Source organism: Ovis aries, chromosome 4 (assembly GCF_016772045.2).
Source record: "Ovis aries strain OAR_USU_Benz2616 breed Rambouillet chromosome 4, ARS-UI_Ramb_v3.0, whole genome shotgun sequence".
Taxonomy (NCBI): domain Eukaryota; kingdom Metazoa; phylum Chordata; class Mammalia; order Artiodactyla; family Bovidae; genus Ovis; species Ovis aries.
This window is the reverse complement of record NC_056057.1, coordinates 29,353,469-29,371,215: the sequence shown is the minus strand read 5'-3', so window position 1 is coordinate 29,371,215 and position 17,747 is coordinate 29,353,469. Positions and strand designations below refer to the sequence as shown.

At 41.9% G+C, this 17,747-nt stretch overlaps 1 protein-coding gene across 1 annotated transcript; it reads left to right on the top strand.

Moving 5' to 3' along the window:
• Positions 1-12: 12 nt before the first annotated feature.
• POLR1F (RNA polymerase I subunit F) lies at positions 13-12,081 on the top strand. Its single transcript, XM_004007777.5, is given in 5 exon segments — positions 13-275; positions 5,678-5,819; positions 8,085-8,293; positions 9,717-10,101; positions 10,103-12,081. Coding segments are annotated over 5 exon segments (1,074 nt in total). The 5' UTR covers positions 13-33; the 3' UTR covers positions 10,199-12,081.
• The last annotated feature ends 5,666 nt before the right edge of the window (positions 12,082-17,747 follow it).

Here is a 17,747-nt window from a genome sequence, read left to right as displayed (position 1 = left end):
TTAGTGCGCGCCGTGGGAAACGTAGCTAGCCGCATGGCTGAGGGTTGCTCAGTGGCTCCGAGGCCGAAGGCGGCCTCAGAAGGGCCGGCCGGCGTCTTGCCTTGCCTAGAATTGCCTACCTACGCGGCTGCTTGTGCGCTTGTGAATAGCCGCTACTCCTGCCTGGTGGCGGGGCCGCACCGAAGACACATCGCCTTATCGCCGCGCTATCTTAACAAGAAACGCACCGGTATTCGAGAACAGCTCAATGCAGAGCTCCTGCGCTATTCCGAGAGGTACTGGTCTCTTACATTTTTTGTTCCCAGAGCGGACATAATGTTAACGTTAATAATCTTAACGTTGCCTGTCGCTCCTTTGGGGCACGGGACGGGGCAACAGGGGGACGTTTAGTGGCAACAGAACGAGGTCGCACCAGCTACCGCGAGTTTAGCCGCGGGGCATTCTGGAGTCGCAGTCCACCTCGGGAGACTAGTGCCTCCCTGGTCAAGATCTGTGCCGAGTCCGTTTCGTAGACAGGAAAGAAAACGTTACGGTGACAGGAATTGTGTCAGCGGAAGGGGTAAAGAAGCTCGCTGCGAGACAGGTAAAGATAAAAATAGACCAGGGGTCCGGAGACCGGCTAGTTCTATGTTTTCTCATTTTAAGATGAAAGTTTGGAATGCAATAGTTAAAAACATTCTCACTATATAGAAAATTATACGCGAAGCGTTAATACTTCGTTTAATTATTTATAAACCACGAAGATTGGTTTTGTTTTGACCCTGGTTCTTTCCCATGGTTTTTTTCTCTTGGACCTGATCAGGGATGAAGAAATACTATTAACCGTGTTTCCTTTTTAAGAATGGGAAAGCCTGATGCTTTTGAAGTTGAAAAAAAACCCTAGTACATTTAAAGTAAGATATTGGAAAATGACTTGCGCAGTTTCTCAAGGGATCCTGAACCCTACACAGATTAAGAATTTAGAATTTACAGTTTGCTCCAAGCACCTGCACACACTTTCACTTGTGGGTCTATTTTGAATACTAGAGAATTGGGGAATAAAACCAAAGAAACAAACAAGACCCTTATTTCAGGAGCTATAAGGGCTAGTAAAAGAGATGTAGTCCAGATAAATCCAACGAAATGTTAAAATCTGACAAATCTAAGTTATAGTCAAGAGTGGTGAATTGGATCTTAGGACCTTTGAGAACAACTTGATAGGAGGAGGGTACTTCTGAGATAGTAGCATTCTGGGCAAAAAGAGTGGCATAAACAAATGGATACTGGTTGTGAAATAGAATACTTTGACCAGATAATTGTGAGCACTTTATAACTAAAGTTTATATATCAGGAGAAAAACATTGGGTACAGCTGAAAAGCTGGGCAGTTAGGGGTGGAGTGGATCAGAGATGGGGTGGAGGATAATTCAGAGGATGTATTTTGCTCTTTCTTTCCTGCCTCTGCCAGGTGTTTTGGGTTTTTTGCTTGTTTTTCTGTGTGCTTAAGCCGGAAACTGGGTTACTGCTTCATCCTCTGCTGCTAAGTTGCTTCAGTCTTTTCCGACTCTGTGCGACCCCAGAGACCGAAGCCCACCAGGCTCCACCGTCCCTGGGATTCTCCAGGCAGGAACACCAGAGTGGGTTGCCATCTCCTTCTCCAATGCATGAAAGTGAAAAGTGAAAGGGAAGTCGCTCGGTCGCTACCTCTAGGTAGCCTCCAATTCAGAAAACACTAGACATACTCTTGAGACAGTGGTATCTCTGGAATATAATCAGATTTGTAGTTTAAGAAACCACTTGATAAGAGTTTGGTGGTGGTTTAAGGAGGGTGAGGCAGTAAGCATGGAGAACATGTTTATAATTAAGATTGTTACAAAGTGTAGAGAAAATTGATGAGAGTTTGCATTTGGGAGATTTAAGGATATGGAAAGTAGTCATAAAATCTGGAAACATAAATCTTTGATCTGTAACCAGTTAATGGTTTCACTTGACAGGCTAGGGGAATAGGAGCCATTACCCCCAGAAAGATGAAGTGGTGATTGGATAATGATAATTTCTGTAACAGAATTGGGATAGTATGGCCCTGTGGCCTCAATTGCACTCTGAACAAATCTGAACTCCCCACCTTACCCCATTATTTTTGGGGTGTGCTGAAAACTCCAGTTTATTCTATGCAAAAGGGGTACCATAGATTAATAATGAGGGATAGAACATTTGAACATATCAATAATTGTAATACTGATCAACCATTTATCATATATAGTTTGTTTCCAGACTTTGGGGCCATCCTGTACCATCAGAGAGGACCTGCTTCTCAGGTTAAGAAATGAGGAAAGGAAAGAGTTGAGAATGGCTCTTACATTAGTCATCTCAGCAGCAGCCCTATGTGACAGATTGTCCACGTTCTTTTACCCAGTGACAATTTTTTAAAAGATCGCATTTCAGTTTTGAAAAATCTGCTTAGAGAAAGTAGTTTCTAAAAATCACATTAAAATTTCTATCTTTAAGAGGTCATTAATGACAGCTCTTGAGTTATTTGAAAATGGCAAATATGTTCCCTTCCAGTAGTTCCAGTTTATTAATTCAAAATGTCTCAAAGAACAAATGAACTACCAGTTTCCATGAAGAGTCAGTGTTGACTCAACTTTTTCAGTATAGGTGGTAGTTTAGTTGCTAAGTCGTGTCCGACTCTTGTGACCCCATGGACTGTAGCCTGCCAGGTTCCTCTGTCCATGGGATTCTCCAGGCAAGAATACTGGAGTGGGTTGCCATTTCCTTCTCCATCTTCAGTACAGAGGCCCTTTATTCTCATGTATAATATATAAAACTCTTAAGTGTGCATGCAATCTGCTGATCCCTTAAACCTGATATGATTGTTCTCTCAATATCTCAAGTGAGGCTACCACTCTGCCTGGAAACATACTTAGGATGGTTTCAGAAAAGCAAAAGAGGAAAAGATATAATGTTGAGGTATCTGTCTCTCTGATAATTTTTACTATATTTTATGCAATGAGTTGCTGCCCAAAATTCATACAAGCCATAGGTAGCAGTTCTGAACCCTGCAGAACTCCATTCACTCTCTTGAAACATGCTTTACTGTACTGAAATTAAACTTAAAGATAATATTGGATTGGCCACAAGATTCTGGTCAACCCAATATGATCTACCAACACAATCGGGAAAAAAAAATTCATTTAGAACTAGAATACAATAAAATGTATCTCAGTGTGATAATGCTCAAGCGTGGCTACTCAGAAGGAATAAAGTAATTAGATGCCTCCTGAAGCAATACCTTGAATCCGTGTGAAAGTATTAGTTGCAAATGTAGAGTGATGCAGGGGTTTTAAGCTGACAACTCACATCACATACAGTGTCTATGGTGGTAAAATGCTCCTCTGAAATCATGTGCAGTTCTCAGTAAAGTGCCACACAAAAGAATCTACTCTTGAATTTATATATTAGTTATATTCCTGAAAATTTTAATTGACATTGAAACCATGCAAAGATCATTTTATGTTCATACGTATACACATTAAGTTAGGTACTATAATCAATCATTTATAAATATTTATAAAATGAGGCTTGTCCACTCATTTAAATCATGCAGACCTGGGGACAGTTTTTCATTGTGTAGGGCTGTTTTTATATGGCAGAATGTCTCCCATCCCTGGCCTTCACAGGTGTGACAACTATGATTTATTCCACAAACTCCCAAATGCCACCAATGGGACAGCAGTATTCCCCCACTGGAAACTGATTTGGGGAAACAAAGTCTTGTTTCTGTTTATTGTCTGATATGGCAGTTATTTTTAACCCCACCTTGCTCTCTGTTTTCTGGGCCTCTAATATTGTCTTAGTGATGTGTAGTTCCTGTTTAGGAAAGCTGCATGCAGAAAGCCTTTCTGGACTAAATCTCAGTGTTTATGGATTTCCTCGGAGAAGGCGATGGCACCCCACTCCAGTACTCTTGCCTGGGAAATCCCATGGACGGAGGAGCCTGGTAGGCTGCAGTCCATGGGGTCGCTAAGAGTCAGACACGACTGAGTGACTTCACTTTCACTTTTCACTTTCATGCATTGGAGAAGGAAATGGCAACCCACTCCAGTGTTCTTGCCTGGAGAATCTCAGGGACAGAGGAGCCTGGTGGGCTGCCATCTATGGGGTCGCACAGAGTCAGACACGACTGAAGCGACTTAGCAGCAGCAGCAGCAGCAGCATGGATTTCCTAATTGGGTAATTAAGTTGCATTCTAGTGACTCCTGGCTGTTTTAAAACAACTGCTCCTAGGTATAAAGTCTTTCTTTTATTCTGTGTGAACCATTCTAGAAGTTTGAGTTCACCAAAAATGTTCTCTGCTCTCAAAGACCTAAGAGTCCTCTCTAGAATCCAAACACATAAGCAAAGAGAAATAAGAACAGTGATAAGCTTTCTCAGGGTTCCCAGGTGGCGCTAGTGGTAAAGAACCCACCTGCCAGTGCAGTAGACAGAGATGCAAGTGTGACCCCTGGGTCAGGACAGATGCCCTGGAGGAGTGTATGGCAACCCTCTCCGGTATTCTTGCCTGCAGAATCCCAGGGACAGACTGTTGTAGGCCTGGGAGGCTACTGTCCATGGGGCCGCAGAGTCCGACATGACTGAAGTGACTTAGCGTGCACGCTTTCCTCAGAGTCCTGTAGGAGTAGAGGCAGCGTGGCTTCAGCCTTGCCTGGGGAGCCAGGGAAGCTTGCTGAAATAGGTAATGGCTGGGGCAGTGAAGCCACCAGCTCAGCCTCCTTACCTAGTTATAATTTTTAATAACTTGGAAATGGCATTTGGAAATAGTTGTCCAGTCCCTCAGTCGTGTCAGATTCCCTGTGAGCCCATGGACTGCAGCACAGCAGGCCTCCCTGTCTTTGGAAATAGTAGTGTCCCCTAATCCTGACTGTCACGCTCCGAATTACAGTGTCAGAGTCAGTTCTCGAAAGCTAATCTAATTGTTATTTCTTACTTCCTTGGCTTAGACGGTAAAGCATCTGTCTACAATGTGGGAGACCCGGGTTCGATCCCTGGGTTGGGAAGATCCCCTGGAGGAGGAGATGGCAATCCACTCCAGTACTCTTGCCTGGAAAATCCCATGGACAGAGGAGCCTGGTAGGCTCCAGTCCATGGGGTCGCAAAGAGTCGGACACGACTTCACTTTACACTAGCAACAGTTGCAGTTCGGGGGTTTTTCTCCATCAAGTTATTGGCTTTAACAGTTCAGGGCTTCAATTTGAATCCTAACACCCCTGCTACATGCCCTCTAGTACAGATATTCAGTAATGGTGGGTAATACCAAAATTGCCATGGTTCAGTAATAGTCACATAACAACATTTTTCTTACTAAGTCTCATTTTTTACCTCCCATTCTAGCATAACTAGAATTCAAATGGATAGCAAATAGGGAAGATGGATCAACTTATTGCTTTTGTATAATGGACATTTTGTTTCTGGGTATTTACCTTGAATAATTATTTTTAAGTTAGCCATTATTTTGGAACCCTTGGGTGAAACTGAACCACTAAAGTTGTTACAGGCTAATCATATATTATTGTATATGTATATATTTTCACCATGGGTGTGATTATATTAGGAGATGTATACTTTCTGGACTTGGAATCTGTATAGTGGCCTAGTTTAAAAGAGGATAAATAACATTTTCCTTTCTTTTTTTTTAATAGCCTTTTAGGTGTACCCATTGCTTATGATAACATCAAAGTAGTGGGTGAATTAGGAGATATTTATGATGATCAAGGACACATTCATCTTAACATTGAAGCAGATTTTGTTATTTTCTGCCCTGAACCAGGGCAAAAACTTATGGTATGTATCTTTTTTCCTATTGTTCTTTGTACAATTATTAAATTATGTAATTTGGAAAAATTTAAGAGACTGTACACTTTGGGATTTTACAAGGATTGTTATTTCAGGTAACTAAAAATCATTTTTAAAGAAAACTTTTCAGTTTAGGCTTTTAATTTTTATTGAAGTGTAGTTGGTTTGCATTGTTCTGTTTCAAGTGGAAAGTGATTCAGTTTAGGTACGTGTGTATATATATGTATTTCAAATTCTTTTCTGTTATAGATTATTACAAGATACTGAATATAGTTCCCTGTGCCACACAGTAGATCCTTGTTGTTATTCTGTTAATCCTAACCTCCTAATTTATCCCCTCTCCCCTTCCCCTTTGGTAACCATAAGTTTGTCCTTTGTGAATATATTTCTGTTCTATAAATAAGTTTATTTGTGTCGTGGTTTTAAATTCCACATATAAAGTGATATCATGTGTTTCTCTGCTCTTCTCTGTCTCACTTAACTTCACTAAGGATGATCATCTCTAGGTCCAGGCACATGGCTGTCAATGGCACTTCATGGCTGAGTGTATTCAGCACGTATAACACATCCTTATCCATTCGTCTGTGGATGGGCACTTCAGTTGCTTCCATGTCTTGGTGACTGTGCTGCTGTGAACGTTGGAAGCATGTCTCTTTTTCAAGTAGAGTTTTGTCTTTTCTAGATATATGCCCAGGAGTGGAATTGCTGGATCATATGGGACTCCGTTTTTAATTTTTTAAGGAACCTCCCTACTGTTCTCCATAGTGGTTGCACCAGTTTATATTCCCAGCGACAGTGGAGGAGGGCTCCCTTTCCTCCATGTCCTCTCCGGCATTTATTGTTTGTGGACTTGGTGGTGAGGTTGTTCTGATATCTGTGCAGTGACAGTTGCATTGGCGTCTGTGCATTTTTCTAGGAATCAGCCATGTTGAGCGTCTTCGTGGGCCTTTTGGCATCTGTATGTCCACATATGTGCAACACTGTTTTAGGTTACTGGTCTTTTCATTTCAGAGGCATTGCTGCTATCTTGAATTGGTACTTTTCTCTTAATTTATCATATTATACTCTCATACTTACTGCTTTCTAGATCCCACCAAAGAAACTTGGCTCCCTCTTGGTTGTGAAGATATTATTCTATACGATTCTAAAATTTTGATAGTTTTTCCTTTCTTCATTGAGTATTTAATTGATAAACTTTGTCTTTTACAACAGTTTTAGAGAAAAATTGAATGGAAAGTATAGTGTTCTCATATACATCTCACTCTACCCACCCCCAAAAAACCACACATAGTGTTTCTCTTTTTGATAAGATGTGGTGCATTTTAATTGTTGAGCCAGTATTGATACATTAAGTACAGTCCATGGTTTATAGTAGAGTTCCCTGTTTCTGTTGTACCTTCTGTGGGTTTTGACAAAGGTAGAATGACATGAATCCAACATTATAGTATCCCTATGGAATAATTGGTCACTGCTCTAAAAATCCTGTGTGGTCTGCCTATTCATTGCTCCCTCTCTCCCCTGGAAGCCATGGCAACTACTTTTTTTTTTTAATTGTCTCCATAGTTTTGCCTTTTCCAGAATATCATATAGTGGAATCATAGAGTATGTAACTTTTTCCAGATTGGTTTCTTTCACTTGGCACTATATGTTTAAGGTTCCTCCATGTCTTTTTCTTGATAGCTTATTTTTGTTGCAGAATAATATTCCACTGTATAGATGTACCAGTTTGTATGGACCACCTGGAAGGTACCATTCTGGACTCCAGACTCCTTATGATGACAGACAGGTTTTACTCTGTCACACATGGAAGGAGGTGCTGATGATACTAAACCACATTGTGTGTATATATATGTTATTTACAGTTCTGTAATTCAAAAGGTGATTTTTTAAAAAGCTTCAGGTTTTCATTCATCTAGTTTATATTTGTTGATTCTTAAGGGAATAGGAAACTTGGAAATTTTAACCTTAAAATCATATAGAATGTATTGTTATTTTACTTTTAAAGCTTCTAATAACGTTAAGCTTTAGTTAAAATACCCATGCTCAAGGTGAGCTTTCTAAAAAATTCTCGTGTTCCTAAATTGATATTTTAGTGTGACATGCAGTAAGCTTTAAATGAAGATCAGCTTTTTTGATATCACATCATACCATTATTTTGGTATTTTCTCTGAGGATCAGTTTAAAGATTATAAGGTTCATTTCATCTTTCTGGCGCTCTTCTTGATGTAATACTCATTTTTTCCCTCTTCTCAGGGAACAGTTAATAAAGTGTCCTCGAGCCACATTGGCTGCTTGGTCCATAGGTGCTTCAATGCCTCCATCCCTAAACCTGAGCAGATGCCAGCTGACCAGTGGCAGACGCTGCAGATAAACGTGGGTGATGAACTAGAATTTGAAGTATTTCGTTTAGACTCAGATGCTGCTGGAGTATTCTGCATTCGGGGAAAACTAAGTATCACTAGGTCAGTTCCTAAGCACATTATTACCATTTTGATACTTAATCATTTCTACTTAATTCTGAATTTAGGAAACATAAGTCCCTCTTTTAAAAGTTAATTTATTAGACTATTTGTACTTCCAAACCACAGAGTCAATGTAAATACGAATCTTAAGTGTTATGACAGTGCACTGAATATTCTAAAGCTTTGCATCCAAGTGGTCTACGTCGTAATAATTCAGTTTTTCAAAGTATTGTCATGTTCTTAATCTTTTTTAAAAAAAATGTTAATCCTTGAACTTGAGACTACTAGAAGCTTAATTATATTAACTATTAGTGTTTTGTTTTTACACAGTTGAAAACAAAAATTATTTGATTATTGTCATTATACCAGGTAGATCAGTTAATTTCTGTATTTTTCTTGTTTGGAGTTCTTTTAGGAAATACTCTGATCCTGACCCTGGTTTCATGGCAGGGCCTAGTTGAGGGGTCATACTTCCTCTGTTATCAAGGCAGAATCTAGAAAAAGTTGCTAAGAAATGAGAATGTGGACTAAAGTTTTAGAGCAGCTGACCCACAGAACTTTCTGTAATGACAGAAGTGTGCTGTATGCGTGCAGTATAGTAGCCTCACTCTTGAGGAATTGAAATGTGTGACTAGTATGTCACTGAGGAAGTGGGTTTTTAACGTTACCTTATTGAAATTACTTAAACTTAAATAGTTCTATGTGGCTGTTGCTAATTCAAGGGACAGCAGTTCTATAGAGACCTACTTCACTGATCTTTATTTATTTCTATAAAATACTCAGAGCTTTGCAGCATAATACTGCTTCGTGCATGCTCACTCGGTCATGTCGACTCTTTGCAACCCCACAGACCGTGGCCCACGAAACTCCTCTGCCTGTGCGGTTCTCCAGGCAAGAATCCTGGAGTGGGTTGCCATGCCCTCAACCCAGGGGTCAAACCTATGTCTCTTCCAGTCTCCTGCATTGGCAGGCAGATTCTTTACAACTAGCGCCACCTGGGGATCTAATACTGCTTCAGTGTAGTTTAAGAAAAACAATGGAACAAGGATTGGGATAGTAGATGGGGAACTCCGACATTTTGATAAATACCAGAAGTATGTTTTCTCCCTATCAGATGTTACTGGTTTGGCTAATATGGCTGGGTGGTGATGTTTAGGGTTCAGCATTTTCTGAACCATATTAAAATTCAGAAACCCTGTTTTGACAAAACTTTTATGTCATTTTTATGTGTGAAACAGTCTGGGAAAAATACTCGGGAAACAAAAAATTTAACATTTCTAAGACTACCAATGTTCTGTGACAGTCATGTTATTTTGTGCTACTGTCATAATTTAGAAAGACCTTACCATGTTGGAATATTCTTGATCTTACTTAGTTCTTTTATTTTTGCTTAATGCTCTATGAATTTTTTTAATTCTTACAGTTTACAAACCAAGTGCTCTGCAGTTCCTGAAGAAGCACCAGAAACTGGCACGGATGAGCCTGTCGAAAAACCTCCAAAGAAGAAAAAGAAAAAGAAGAAAGACCTAGAGCCATGTGAAGTGCAAGGCGGTAGCACAGAGCCAGCAGGACTTGCAGATGCTACCATGAAGGATGAGACAGACCTGCACGTTAGTAACAGTGTGAATGGCCTCTGGGAGGAAGAGCCGCCGAAGAAGAAGAAGAAGAAGAAGCACCAGGAAGATCAGGACCAAGAGCCTGTCTACCAAGGCAGTGACTCCAGTGGTTATCAGAGTGACCACACAAAGAAGAGAAAGAAAAGAAAGCGTGAGGAGGCTGAGTCTACGCCACTTGTGGAACGTGCACCTAAAAAGAAAAGGGAGAAGTAACTTTCTTTTGTGCGTTTTAAATACGATTTGGTTTGTTAAAGATTTATACACAGTAGATGATGAAAATTTAAATTAAGAAATGTTTTGTATTGCAGTATTTTGCATAACAGGGAACATTTTGATTAGTTGAGTTTTTGGTACTAAAATTGATTTGGAAAACACCAGTATTATTAAAGTGCCACTTCTTGTATACAGAATAGAAAGGTAAGAACGGCCTTCATTCTCTCCTGCTTCCAGTGGACACATTCTAAATAAAATGGTTTATATAGTCCTGAGACTAACAAAAGGGCTTGTGTAATGCAGTGATATCACGTATATCATAAAGAATGAGTTTTGAGCTTGGGGGTGGTGGTTACAAGTTTTTAATTTAGTCATAGTGTTACATGCCATGTCATTAGGCTTTGTTTAAAATTTAAGTCATTTACCAGTTTTAGGTTTTTTGTTTGTTTGTTTCAATCATGGCTACTGCAGTAGTTTTGTTGTTTACCTTGGGATGGTGTGTCAGAGGTATTTCTGCAGTTTTCAGAGCTCTTTAGAAACTGCCCTCTTTGAACCGTAGCCCTACCTGTGGATCATGAGTTAGGAAACAGTGCTGACTATTCTTTCCTTCTCTGTGCGTGTGTGGTGTTCTCTTTTATGTCTCAACCATTCTGCTCTTGTTGTGTGTTGGAGGAGGAATCTGATGAAGACAGGATAAAGGTGATTCTGACTAGTGGGGAATTTCCCTATTTTTCATAACTGAGTTAGTTAGGCTACTAGAAACTATTAGGAAAACAGTTATACACTGCTTTCACTGAGAAAGTGTGGAATATGTCTTAACTATTGGAAAACACTGAAGAAGGAACTGACAGGCGAGTTTGGCCTGATAATCAGTGCAAGGTTGTGTTCATTCATTCAGCAAAATTCAGTGTACTTGTGTTACGCGTAGTAGACCGTCATTCTCCTAAGGTCGGGGTTATAATGGCAAACAAGGCAGGAATGGTTCCTTCCCTCGTGGAGTGTCACAGGAGGAGCAGATGCGCACGTACAATGCAAGTAAGACAGAGAATGACTCATTCTGGAAAGTTCTAGAAGGAAAAAAGGTTCTCTTTTCCCACTGCTGTGATGCATGGCGGCCCCTTTCAGTTGCCATTTATCTCGTGTCAGACGCAGTACCGCCCTTACTGTTTCCTGCCTGCGCCAGCAGAAGATGGAGTGGGAGAGTCGTTCATGGCGTTTGTCTGTAAACACATGTGCCAGACAGTGGGAAGGGCTGCGCCGGTGTCCTTCCTTGCCAGTAAGTTCATGTGGATATTTAGTCCTCACAATGAAGCTAGTTCAAGTTGAGACGAGGTTTGAGATGAGGTGTCAGTATAAAACACATCAGACTGTGAAGGTGTACAAAGAAAGAGTGCAGCATACCTCAGTTTTGTATACTGGTGAGACTATAATATTTTGGTATAGTGGAGTAAGTAAAATATTCAGTTGGCTTTTTCGGTTTTTGTTTTTGCTTTTTAATTTAAAAATTGTATCTGAGGCCTGTGTTGTCTTTGTTTTGTAGAGCACTGGTTTGAAGGATGATTTGAAAAAGATTCATAATGTCTGACTTAATATTAAAAGTTAACGTTTAGTGAAACAGTTCTAAATTCCTGATGGTAATGGCCAAGCAAGCTGTTAAATTAATGCTATTCATAGCAAAATACATCCTGGCTTACCAAAATAAATTCCCACATATTATTTTTACATTTTTTAAGTATGCTGAACTTGAAACTAAATTTATCCATGGTTTTTCACAATGACAGGAGCAGAACCGGTCATTTGCTTTGCCTCTAACAGTGACAGATTTTACCTGATACGGAAACCGCTGATTATGGTATCATCCACATAGCCTTCAAAACATTTCTTACATGCTACACTAATCTAGGTTTTTCCTTTTCTGTCTTGGAATTTGCTCATTAAAATCCTCTAGCCTAGCCTAAACCTCTTACCCTCGCTTCAGTTCCTTATAATCACTGGAAATAGAACTTTGAAATGTATTTAGAGCTATGCTTCCCACAACCCCAGTCACACCCCCCATCATACAAACACTTCATACAACTCCATATGAAAAAAAGCCAAACAACACAATCAAAACATGGGCAGAAAACCTGGTAGACATTTCTCCAAACAAAGCATACGGATGAAGTACAGATCAGAACGACAGTGAGGTGTCACTTCACAGAGGCCATCATTAAGACCTCATCTAGAAATGATAAATGCTGAGAAAGTGTGGAGAAAAGGGAAAACCCCTGCACTGTGGGTAAGGATTTAAATTGGTGCAGCTGCTGTGGAGAACAGTATGGAGGTTCCTTAAAAAACCGAAACTACCGTATGACCCAGGAATCCCGCTACTGGGCATATACCCAGAGAAAACCATAAATCGAAAAGGCAACATGATCATGGCGGTCTTACACACAATACCCAAGATGGGAAAGTGTCTTAGATGTCCATCCACATCTGTGAGTGGATAAAGGAGCTGCTATACCTATATACAAGGGAATATGAGTGATCAAACTAAGTGAAGTAAGGCAGAGAAAGACAGACTGCACAGTATCACTGATAGGTGGAATCAGCAATTGAGATGCAGGGACTCATGAAGAACAGACTCACTTCAGAAACCCACTGAGTGTTAACAGAAGGGACAACATCAGGAGAGGGAATATGTCAGGAGGTTGGCCTTAACGTATACACACTTACATATATAAAACTAGGTCACCAGCAAGGAGCTCCTGGACAGCCCAGGGAACTCTACTCGTCAACACACTGTAGTAACCTGTATGGCCAAAGCATCAGGATCAGAGTGGATATGTACCTCTACGTATACCTAAATCAAGATGATGTGCACCTCCAACAAACATGGTACATCACCTGTACTCCAACATGAAATACACATAAATCTGACAACTGGGGGAAATGCCTACCATAGTCCCCTCAGGCCTCGGTCACCCAGGATTGTGACACATTCCTGGAGTTTGAACAGCCTTGCCTGCCAAGGCTGGACCCTCCTGGGGCTGAGGGAGCTGAGGGCGATGACGGAGAAATGAGGCCCCCTAAGGTCCTCTAGTGTTTGTCCGTTCTAGAAGAAACAGCCCTCTCCAGACCAGGGCTGGTTATCCATGACTAAAACAGTCAGCACACAGGGACTCGGGAGAGCAACTGTGCTGAATAGCTTCGAAAGTCATCTGATAGCCATGCCTCCTGGTGCTGGGATTCTTGCACCAGCATCTTAGTCACTCATTTGTAGATGATATCACTCCAGGCAGAACACGTGTGGCAGGCTTGGGATTTGCCTTGGGTGAGGAAGTGAAGAATGATGAAGTAATGGGACACAAGCCCTGGGTGTGTGTCCTGACATTCCACACCCATTTACAGTGGAGGAACAGGACCTGCACTTCGCTTTGCTGCACCAAGAAGCAGAGTGGGGCATTTAGAAACGCTGCCGCCTTGTGGCCATTGTGTGTAACAACTCTAAAACTAGGGCTTTGCACTCAGAAGGCCCTGCTGCTGCTGCTGCTGCTGCTGCTGCTGCTGCTGCTGAGTCGCTTCAGTCGTGTCCGACTCTGTGCGACCCCATAGACGGCAGCCCACCAGGCTCCCCCATCCCTGGGATTCTCCAGGCAAGAACACTGGAGTGGGTTGCCATTTCCTTCTCCAATGCAGGAAAGTGAAAAGTGAAAGTGAGAATGTAATTGACTCTTGCCCTTAAGAAACAGCCTTGGGATGGGTAATTGAGTAAGAATCGGAAAACGGATAGCCTTTCAAGAAGCCAATCGCAGCAGGTGAATTTACTCACAACACTATAACCAAAAAGATCCAAAGATCCCCTTGTCACACATTATTAGAGAAAAGGAAAGGAAGCCTACAAGGAGATATATCCCCCTCTACCCATCAGATGGTCATCAAAAAGTCTACGAACAGTCAGTGCTGCTGAGGGCCTGCAGCGAAGGGAATCCTCTGCCAGAGTGGGAATGGAAATGGCCAACAGCCATATGGAATTGCGCATGGAGGTTCCCTAAAAATCTGAAGATGCAGATATTGTGTGATCCAGAAATCTTACTCTTGGCCGTACATCCGGATCAAACTATAGTTGGAAAAGACATCCACCCCAACCTACACTACAGTACTGTTTTCAAGAACCAAGACGGGGAAGCAATCAAGAATGTCCATGGAGAGATGAAAAAGAAGATACGGTACATATATTCAAAGGAATGTTTCTCAGCCATCAAAGAAAAAAAAGAATGCCATTTGCAGCAACCCAGAAGGACCTAGCCGTGGTGATACTAGGGGAAGTAAGTCAGAGAGGAAGAGAAATATATGGGATCACTGTTAGGTGGAGTCTAAAATGTGACACAAAGGCACTCATTTCCAAACCAACAGAATCTCAGACTTTAAAAAGCCACTTTGTGTTACAAAAGAGGTCACATCAGGAGGAGGGTGTTGACGAGGACCCTGAGATTAACTCTTTAGTATATGAACCTAGAGCATCAAAAAGTACTTAGTATATAGCACCAGGGACCCTATTCAACATTGCATAACACCTTATAGGGGCAAAGCTCCTAATACAGACTGGATATTCACCTATGAATACCTGAATCAATTTGCTGGACACTTCTAACAAACTCAACACTGGATATTGACTATATCCCAATAGAAAATAAAAGTTAATTGTCAAATAAGTGAAAATAACAGCTATATTCCCCTCTGCCCTCTATGATCCGGGCTCCTGTCGCAAACCCAGACACATTCCCACCGGTGCACAGCTACGTTCCACGTCCATTTGTAACCCAGGAACAGAACTTGGACTCAGCTTTGTTGCCCTAAGAACCAGAGTGGGGCACACAGAAATGCTGCTGCCTAGTGGCCATTCTGTGTAACAACAACTGTAAAACGGTCTGAGAAGAACTTCATGCTCTCAAGATGCGAGGGCCTGTAAATGACTCCTGCCCTCAAGAAATCGCCTTGGAGTGGGTAATCGAATAAGAATTCAAAAAGGGACAAGTATATTTTAGACACACTCTTTAAAGACAATCATACCTACAAAGATCCTGGTATCAAACATTAGAGAATGGAAAATGAAATCTATGAGGGGTATCACCTCCACCCATCATAATGGTCATCATCAAAAAGTCTACAGTCAGTGCTGCAGAGGGCCTGCAGAAAAGGGAATCCTCCTGCCCTGATGCTGGGAGTGGAAATTGCTGACAGCCAGCTGGACTTGAGTATGGAGTTTCCTTAAAAACTTGAAGCTGCAGATCCGTGATCTGAAATGCCACACTTGGGCATGCATCCGGACTAAACTGTGGTTGGGAAAGACATACGCAGCCCAGCCTTCACTGCAGCATTGTTTCCAAGAGCCAAACTATGGAAAAAACAGAATATTCATTGAGAGATGAAAAAGGTATGGTACACATATTGAAGGGAATGTTACTCAGCCATCAAAAATTAGGAAATAATGCCATTTACAGCAACATAGAAGTGACTAACCATGATTATATTAGGGAAAGTAAGTCAGACAGAGGAAGACAAATGTGTGAGATCACTGATAAGTTAATTCTAAAAAGTGACACAAAGGAACTCATTTCTAAAACAGACACAGAATCTCAGACTTTGAAAAGGCACTTGGTTTTACAAAAGGGGTCACACTGTAAAGAAGGATTAAATCAGGATGCTGGGATTAACATGGACATCCCTGGTGGGCAGATAGTAAAGAATCCAACTGCAATGCAGGAGACCTGGGTTCAATCCCTGGGTAGGGAAGATCCCCTGGAGGAGGAAATGGCAACCCACTCCAGTATTCTTGCCTGGAGAATTCCATGGACAGAGCAGCCTCGTGGGCTATCTTCCTTGGAGTTGCAAAAAATGGGACATGACTGAGCAACTGACACTTTCACATGCTTTTTCCAAGACTGACATAAGCACACTTACCTAGTATATGTGCTGCTGAAGTGAGCACTATGGAGTCTTGAATATACAAACCTATAGCATCAACAAGGACCTAGTGTATAGCACAGGGAAGCCTACTCAACACTCTGTAAAATCCTATAACTGCAAAGTCCCCAAAGACTAGATATTCACCTAAATATGCCTGAAACAAGTTGCTGGACCCCTGCAACAAACTCAACACTGGACGTCAACTAAACGCCAATAGAAAATAAACATTAATTTTCCAAATAAAATGAAATAACTGCTATATTCCCCTTTGCACTTGGTGACCTGGGCTACTGTCGCAAATCCTGAGCCTAAGCAGCCTTGGAGCCCACAGCTGGATTGTCCTGAGTCTGAGGGAACTGAAAAGGATGTGCCAGCAGATGGGCCCCCACAGGACCTGAAGCGTTTGTCCCCTCTGGATCAAATCACATTCTCGAGACCCTGGCCATTCCCGCACAGCTACAGCAAGTCTAGTGCACACAAGGAGGGTGGACACTACGGGCTGGAAGACATGTGAAGGGTCACGGGATCCTGCAGGCCTCCCAGTGCTGCAGTGCTTACCTCCAGCCTCCTGCCTCAGATTCGACCCGCGTGCAGATGACAGCACCCAAGGGAGGGCTGATCTGGAGGACCTGGGATTTGTTTGGGGTGGGGAAGTGAAGAATGACGAAGAAATACTGAGACACAAGCCCTGGGTATCTGTTCTGGCAGATTCCATACCCATCTACAATCCAGCCACAGGACCTGCACTCAGCTTTGTTGCCCCAAGAATCAGAGTGAGGCATACAGAAATGCTGCTGCCTGGTGGTCATTCTGTGTAACAACAACTCTTCAACTGGGGTTCAGAGGAACTTTGGGCTTCCCTGATAGCTCAGGGAATCAAGAATCCGCCTGCAATGCAGGAGACCCTGGTTCGATTCCCGGGTCAGAGAAGGGATAGATTGCCCACTCCAGTATTCTTGGGCTTTCCTGGTGGCTCAGCTGGTAAATAATCCTCCTGCAATGCAGGATACCTGGGTTTGATTCCTGGGCTGGGAAGATCCCCTGGAGAAGGGAAAGGCTACCCACTCCAGTATTCTGGCCTGGAGAACTCCATGGATTGTATAGTCCGTGGGGTCACAAACAGTTGAACACAGCTGAGAGGACTGGAAAAGGTCAGTTTTCATTCCAATCCCAAAGAAAGGCCATGCCAAAGAATGCTTAAACTACTGCACAATTGCAGTCATCTCACACGTTACTAAAGTAATACTCAAAATTCTCCAAGCCAGGCTTCAGTAATATGTGAACCGTGAACTTCCAGATGTTCAAGCCGGTTTCAGAAAAGGCAGAGGAACCAGAGATCAAATTGCCAACATCTGCTGGATCATCAAAAAAAAGCAAGAGAGTTCCAGAAAAACATCTATTTCTGCTTTATGGACTATGTCAAAGCCTTTGATTGTGTGGATCACAATCAACTGTGGAAAATTCTGAAAGAGATGGGAATACCAGACCACCTAACCTGCCTCTTGAGAAACCTATATGCAGGTCAGGAAGCAACAGTTAGAAATGGACATGGAACAACAGACTGGCTGCAAATAGGAAAAGGAGTACGTCAAGGCTGTATATTGTCACCCTGCTTATTTAACTTATATGCAGAGTACATCATGAGAAACGCTGGGCTGGAAGAAGCACAAGCTGGA